Here is a 7,314-nt window from a genome sequence, read left to right as displayed (position 1 = left end):
AGCTACGCGCGCACCGGGTGAGCTCACGGACAACGTCGGCCAGCCTCTCAGGCCAGGGCCCTCCGAGACCCTGCGCACCGCTGCCTGCGGGCCATCCTTCGCACCCCGTTGCCTCGCGCCGCGCACTCCCGTGCCACCGTGTGGCGACACTCCACATGGGCGTCTGGAGGACTCGCTGCGTTGATTCGGGCTGCTCTCGCCATGCTGCCGGCACCCGGGCCTCGCCAGCCCACCCGCCCGGGACGTCGGAGGTGCCGTGCGCTTCGCGCACGACCACTTTCAAAATGATTGCTATAGATCCCTGCGCGCCTTTTCCATGTATCTCTCTTGCCCTTTCGACCTCGGGGTGCTTTGGCTGTGGGTGTGGTGCGCCGTGCCAGCAGCGCCGGACAGCGCGTGTGCACGCTTTGGTCGGCGGAACGATCGGACGACGGCGAGGCAGGGGGAGGATGGGGCAGAGCTGCATTTCACCTTCTACAGCCGCAGGCTCGCAAAGCAAGGACCTCAGACAAGAGCGGGATCTTTCTCCTTTGCTTTTACGAGCCGCATGCTCTCTCCCATTTTGCATTCGACATGCGTGCTCCAGTTTCACGCGCAGACACCGTTGACAAGAGTGACTTCTTTCTTTTGCTTTGCCTCGAGAGCCACGACCGTGGTGCCTGGCTCGAACTGTGCACGGCGCGCGTCGGCCCCTTGAAGAAAGTCACTGACGGCCTTGACCGCCAGCGCACCGTTTCCGTTGAGCGCGCATCGATGCTCGTCGATCGTGGTGGGAAGTAGCGTGACCTGGACATCCTCGGTGGGCAGGCCAATCGCATCCCTCGCGGCGCGCTGCACCGCCGGCACGGCGTCCTTCGCCGCCGCCGTGTACGACGCCTCTGTGGATAGGAGAAACAGCGTTGGCACCGTCACCCCGCGCAGTGTCTGCTTACAGGTAGACTCAGACTCCCCCAACACCGGTTGCCATAGCGCCTCCTGCACCGTCAGCGTCGCATTCCGAGAGAGGCGCGCTGGCGTCACTGCCATATCGTACACCTTCGCCATCGCCGTTGTATCGTCCCCGCGCTTCTCTGCAATGAGCGCACGTGCCATTTCGAGACGGCGTTTGGTTGCTTCTACAGAAAAGAGCTTGCTGCGCTGCGGCGACACGATGCCTCCTTGCAGGATGACGCGCGTCACCACTTCCGCATGAGCAGCCGACGCCAGCGCCTCCAGTGCAACCTGCACGCCAGTTCCACTAGCATAGAGGACCACCTCGTTCATGCTGTGCTCCTTCACCAGGAGCGCCAGCGCGGCATCCACGTCGTCCGCGTCTGCCTCGTGGCTGGGGGCAGATCGCCCGACATGGCTGCTGCCCAGCACCACGTGAGCAATGGTCCACTCCCCCTTCAAGGCGTCCGCCATCTCCTGCACATACGGGGTGGCGAGCAGCCCCTCTGACTGGGACCCGACAGCGAGAATGCAGCGATGTGCAGTGCCAACGAGAAACATGGATGTTTTGTGCATGCCATCCCGTGGCAAAATAACAAGACGACCTTCCATGATGCACGACAACAAGAACCGCTAGCCGAATAGAGACCGTAAGCAGAGGAGAAGGGGAGGGAAAGAGTGAGAGTGTATGCGTGTGTGTGTGGCGATGGCTCGGTGGCGCGTAAAGGGGCAGCGAAACTCCTCGGCGCACGGGTGACGCTGTGCCTATGCTTGTCTCTGTATGCGTGTGTAAGCGTTTGCAGTCGTGGCGGTGGTCTTGCCATGGAGACATCCCCGCCAGCGCACGACAGTGAAAGGCAGTAATGCCGCCGACAGGAAGGCGAGGGAGTGAGGGAAGCAGAACACCGGAGTAAGGTGGGTCAGGGGAGGGCAGGTGGGGTGGGCTGCAAAGGCGCACGACCATATCGCTGCAAGAGCCAGTCGTGCGATCGTGTGCAGAGGGGCACCGTGTGGAATTCAGGGCGGGGGCGCCTTCACGTTTTACTGGCATCGCCGAGGCAGAGCCGACGGGGATCGGATTTGTGGAAAGAAGTGTGAACCAGCGCACAGAGACATCCGATTCTATGGATGCTGAATGGGAGCAAAGAGCCGCGTGTGTGCTTAAAGGCGAGAGAACGCACCCCGCAAAACACGGACGGAGCTGGCCGGTGCGAGTGTACGTGCTTTGCAGAGCTTGGCTGCTCCTGCCCCCGTCTCTGAGTGGTTCACATTTTCCTCCACGGCAAGAACACGCCCGCTACCTTCTGCAGAATGACGCCAACAGTCCGAAAACAGCAAACAATCCAAGGGCAGCAGCAACGGACCAACGTGATGCGTTGTACGCGCTACATGTAGGCCCATGTGGTGCGCGCAACACAAACGGCGGCCACCTGCTTTTATGCAAACTCATCTCTGAGCATGCGCGACGCTTTCGCAGCATGACATCCACAGGAACACAACATCAACCTTCAGTGAGCCGGTTCACTGCCCCTCGCTGCACCAATACCTGAAGCTCTTGTGGCATGTCGGGTGTAATCTCCTTCACAAAGTGCATCACGCGGTTCGCCAGGGAGCGGTAGACATGGTCCTCCTCGCACTTGAGCCGCACCAGATATCGATTCGCGCGCTCCACCTCCTGCAGCGACATGGACTTTGCCATCTGCGAGACGAAGGAGGCAAGCACCTTGATTGTGCGCACCGGGGCCTCTTCATTGAAGCACATGCCCATGAGGATCGGCTCCAGTGAACTCCAATCCTTAAACCCGAAGCGAAACCCGGTGTCGGCAGCCTGCGTGTAGTAGTCCACATCTCTGTAGCCGAGATGAGCAAGCCCCCGTGTTGCGCGGGCCAAGGCAACAGGGTTGAAAAGTTCCAACCGGAGCCGCGCCTGCCGACCAAAGACTTCCACCAATGCGTGGCCGCGAGCACCTGGGTACAGCGCCACAATATCCAGAATATCGGCAAGGTCGTTCGGATGCAGCATACGTGTGCACTCGACTGCACGATCGAGCAACACGTGCATCAGGCCATCCGTGTTATGGGATACTCCGCTGCAAATGTCCATCACAGGTGCGATAAAGCGCGGCTCCAGATTTTTGGCATAACGCATCAAGCACGCGGCGAGCGCGCTGAAGAGCTCCTCGTGAAGAAGATCGAGTCGCTGAAGTGCGACAAGCGACTGAACCAGATTTTGCTGATCGAGATCACTCGCGACGTCCACGAGAGCGTCCGCAAAAATTTCAAGGTGTTCGCGTTTTCCATAGTCAAGTGCCGTAAAGGTGACCAGAAACTGCGTCAATGTTACTGCGTCCAAGTTCTCCACCTTGCCGAGCGCGGCCTCGACCAGCTTCACAAAGGTGCGGCTATACTGCTTCCCTGCCGCTTGCAGCCCCAACAGCACGTTCACGTAGTCATCCGGCTGAAACTCGTCGAGCCGCTGCTCAGACAGCGCAAAGGCACGTCGCACTGTCCCGTACGGCATCCCCCGGGTCTTGGCAAGCGCGATGGTTGTCAGTGACACCTCCATGGCGCTCAAGTCCTCCGTTTTCTCAAAGAGCCGCTTGGCTATTCGATTCATGGCCTCGGCGTTGGCGCAGCGCAGCTTCGCTAGCTCACACAGCGCAAGAGACAGCTGGGTAGGACTGAACTCGTCCAGTACCGCAGGTATATTCTTCAGCACCTCATCTATCTTGCGCTCGTCGCGCGTGCCGCCGTGCACGTTCATGGCACGCAGCACGTTAAGCAGCGTCTCTGGGGAAATCGCCTCCTCCTCCGGCACCATCACCTCCTTGGGCGACGCGTTGATGCCAGCACGTCGCAGCGTGTCCATGACAAGACTGGCCTGAAACGGATTGAGCACACGCTGGTCTGATCGTTGAAACGCGTCAGCAATGCCGCGCATCAGCTCGGCGTCACTCAGCACACCCAGTGTGTCATTGTTGTAGACGACAGTGCATATTTGGTAGATGTCCTGGGCGTTTAACGGGACCAGGTTGAGGCGAATGCGCTGAAAAATGTAATCGAGAGACGCAGGGCGGTTTCCTGTCGAGAGAGCGGGGGAAAAGAGGCCCATCACCGCTACGCCGGCAGCGGTGCCGGCTGCTGCGCGGCTCATGCTTCCTTACTCCAACCCCGTCACTGCAGTCGCAAGTGGCGGCTTCCCTACGGTGACGTAATCTGCCTAGTGTTCGCGCTCCGGTCAGGCTGCGTTCGGCCCGCGGCGATGGAGCCTCGCGACCGAGCCGCCGAGTACCGCTGCAGACGTGCGTGCGTGGACTGCCCTCTCGCTTCGTGTCAGCGCGCTGTCATCGCGACAGATGCAAAGCGAAACAGAAAAAAAAACGGAGAGGCAAGAGGGGGAGGGATGGAGGGAGAGCAAACGCAGCGTACCATCCGGGAAGACAAGGGCGCTATAGGTTTCCGCTCTTTCCTTTTCACATGCTCACCATGTGCTCTCTGAGTGGGGAGGGAAGCCGAACACACATCATGTGAGGATGCGCTCAGCTCCAAGACCTCCGACAGCCTACCTCATATCGGTGCGCGTATGGCACTGCCTGGATGGGAAAGCCCCTGAGAAGTTGCCTCGTTGCCCTCGTGTGACGCACCCCTCACGCCCTGTCGCTCCTGAGATGCACATCCGTCGCCTGCCGACACTCAGCTGACTAAAGTTGCGCTCACACGTTGCTCTTCTGGAGCACTTTCGCGTGTGATCCTGTTTTAGCCGTTTCGCTGCGCCGCCTCTAGCATCTGTTTTCTTGTCTACGCCGGAAGATAACAAGCAAGGCATGAGAAAGATAGACGACGAGCACTAGCGCGACTGAATATGCACTCCACAACCGGCAGCCGCATCATCTCAACGAAAACGGGCTAGGGAACACACACGAGAGCCACGCAAGCCGACCCACGCACACACACACACACACATACAGACGCAGTTCCTCTATTGCTTCTCTCCTTTTGGCGCTTCCCTTCTGCGCCTCCGCATTAACCCATGGCGCACATACTTTTCGCCTTTGCTCAGAGCAGGTCTGCCATTGGATCATAGCTGCCAAGGCGCTTCTTGCGTGCGTGGCCGGTGGACTGAGTGCGGTGAAGCTTCTTAGCCCTTGCAAAGATGCCCTGCAACACGTTGCGGTCCTGCACCCCCAAGTTCACCAGCGCGCGGCGACAAGAGGCAAGCTCTTCATCGTTCAGCATCGGAGCCACAGTACAAATGACGTTGGCCAGCATACCGAGACCACGCTCGGTGGCGGCCATCTCCGATGTGCAGTGCCGCAGCAGCTCCTGTACAGCCGCAAAGCTGCGCATGCCACCCTTCTGCGCCTGCAGCACGTGAGCAATGGTGAAGAAGTCGTCCGTGTAGAGCTGCAGCATGGCGAGCGATATGACGACACTCTCAAGTGACTCGGTGTCCATGGAAGGGGCACGAATGGACGCCGCGTAGGCCATCGACACCACCGCCGTGTGTCCCTTGGCTGGTGGGTAGGTGGAGAGCAGCTGCAGGATGAAGACGACTTGTCGAACGCTCAAGTGACCTGCCTCGCCAACAAGCCTCGCCAAGATGGACATCATGCACTTGGTACTCATGTCCATTGGTACCATGGATAGAAGGTCCATGGCACGGTCCATGAGGCACACATCCATCGTCGGCGCCAGTTCCGTGAGGCGCTCCACCAGCTGCTGCAATCCCTCCAACTTCGCGGCCGACATGAGCGACGCGGCGGCCTCGAACATTTTCAGCAAATCCCGCTCTGAGGTCGTCGCCTTCCAGTGCTCTACCCAGTCCCGGAGCACCACTTGCAAAGTAGCACGGTGCGCCACATTATAGCGCGCCATGGACACTAGGAGGGCACGATGGTATGCTGCAGAGGGGGCATCGGGCAGTTTCTTGATGGCCTGCGCCACCAACGGTGCCAAGAGGCGCTGCGACGCCGACGACGTGTTCTCCTGCCGTTCGAGCGCCTGAGAGAGCAAAAACACGTCGTCGGCCGTCATCTCCGTTGTGTGCTCGAGAAGATGGTTCACGATGGCGACCAAGGAGTCCCGCGTGTGCAGTTTATGCAGGTTGAAGAAGAGCTGACACAGCTCACGGCACTTTAGTTGTCCAGAGATTTCACATCCGCGACGCGTCAGGAGCACAGCGTGCTCGTAGTTTGTGTAGTTGAACTTTGCTAGGGTTTTGATGAGGTGGCACGTCTCTGCCGGCGACAGTTGACGAAGGTTCGGCTCAAGGGCGGTGAGGTGAGCTTCCAACACTTCTGTGCGGCTACTTCCGAGCGCTTCACCGAGGCCCGCTGCGCTCGTGTCATCACTCCGAGACGGTGCAGGCGCTGCGGTCCCGCTTCGTCCGGGAGACACGCCTTCTTGCATGTCCACGCTCGCGTCGTGCAGCGGGCCGCGCGATGATGCGCGCGCCTCGCGGGCAACGGCACGGTAGTGCTCCGCCTCCGCGTCCTTCGCCAGTTCCATGATCGCCTTGAAGTACTCATGCGCCGTCACCGGCAGGGCACCGTCTGGTGCACTCGGCGATCCCGTGGTTAGCTGCGCCTCCGCTGCACCAGCCCCTGCCGCACTGCTCCTCGACGTCGACACAGACTGCGAGCGAGGCAGTACCGCGTCCAACAAGGATTTTTGAAAAGGCGATGCATTTTCGCGGATCTGCGCGTAGCGGCTCGCCAAGCTCTTCAAGAGCTCCGTGTTTGAGCTCAACGCCAGTGCGTCGTTTGAATCTTTCAGAAGGATGCCAAGCTTATACATTTCCGCCAACTCGAAGCGCTCAGGGTGACGTGCGCAGTGCCGCAGCAGTCGGTGAAGCGTAGAAACCTCCAGCGCGGTCTGTTGGAGACGCACGCACGACCGCATCAACGACATTGCGGCTGAGCAAGCGAAAAGAAAGAGGCGGGCTGGGGGAAGGGTGAGGAGGGGGGGAGGTCCAGAGTACCTTTCGTGAATGCGCGCGTACAAGCTTGTGTGTGCGTGTGCTCAATCAGTGACGGGACGGTGTGCATGAACGAAAATTCAGATGAAGCGCCGTGACGCACGGAAGCGCTGGGCGGATGTGGCACATAGTAGCAGGACAAAAGGTCGCGTTGTCGTGTACCGTCATGTTCGATACACGCTTCCTCCTCCCCTTCCCTCCCTCATCCCTTCTCGTCCTTTTCCAGGAGGCAGCGCGGCGGGCATCCCTAAACTTCAGAAGCGTTCGACACCGACACCACTCGGGTACGCGCATACGTTGCACGCGCGCGACGACCAGGAGCGAGTTAGCAAGAAGACGCACGCTGCTGGTCTGCCCTTTTACCTCTCCTGACGGCGATCCCTTTTGTTGTCTTCTGTTTTCTGTCA

The 7,314-nt window shown here is 59.7% G+C and overlaps 3 protein-coding genes across 3 annotated transcripts; all 3 read right to left on the bottom strand.

Annotated features, from left to right (window-relative positions):
• Positions 1-588: 588 nt before the first annotated feature.
• Positions 589-1,542, bottom strand: LDBPK_365010 (hypothetical protein, conserved; the record flags this gene model as incomplete). The annotated part of the gene is made up of 1 exon (XM_003865567.1): positions 589-1,542. The coding sequence occupies one exon, from the start codon at positions 1,540-1,542 to the stop codon at positions 589-591; it is 954 nt and encodes a 317-aa protein (XP_003865615.1).
• Positions 1,543-2,431: 889 nt separating this feature from the next.
• LDBPK_365000 (hypothetical protein, conserved) lies at positions 2,432-4,084 on the bottom strand (the record flags this gene model as incomplete). Its single annotated transcript, XM_003865566.1, has 1 exon — positions 2,432-4,084. The coding sequence occupies one exon, from the start codon at positions 4,082-4,084 to the stop codon at positions 2,432-2,434; it is 1,653 nt and encodes a 550-aa protein (XP_003865614.1).
• Positions 4,085-4,986: 902 nt separating this feature from the next.
• LDBPK_364990 (hypothetical protein, conserved) lies at positions 4,987-6,840 on the bottom strand (the record flags this gene model as incomplete). Its single annotated transcript, XM_003865565.1, has 1 exon — positions 4,987-6,840. One exon carries the CDS (start codon positions 6,838-6,840, stop codon positions 4,987-4,989), a length of 1,854 nt encoding a protein of 617 aa, XP_003865613.1.
• Between the last annotated feature and the right edge of the window lie 474 nt (positions 6,841-7,314).

This window comes from Leishmania donovani, chromosome 36 (assembly GCF_000227135.1).
Source record: "Leishmania donovani BPK282A1 complete genome, chromosome 36".
Classification (NCBI taxonomy): domain Eukaryota; phylum Euglenozoa; class Kinetoplastea; order Trypanosomatida; family Trypanosomatidae; genus Leishmania; species Leishmania donovani.
The sequence above is the reverse complement of the archived record's forward strand: the minus strand, read 5'-3'. Positions and strand labels throughout refer to the sequence as shown.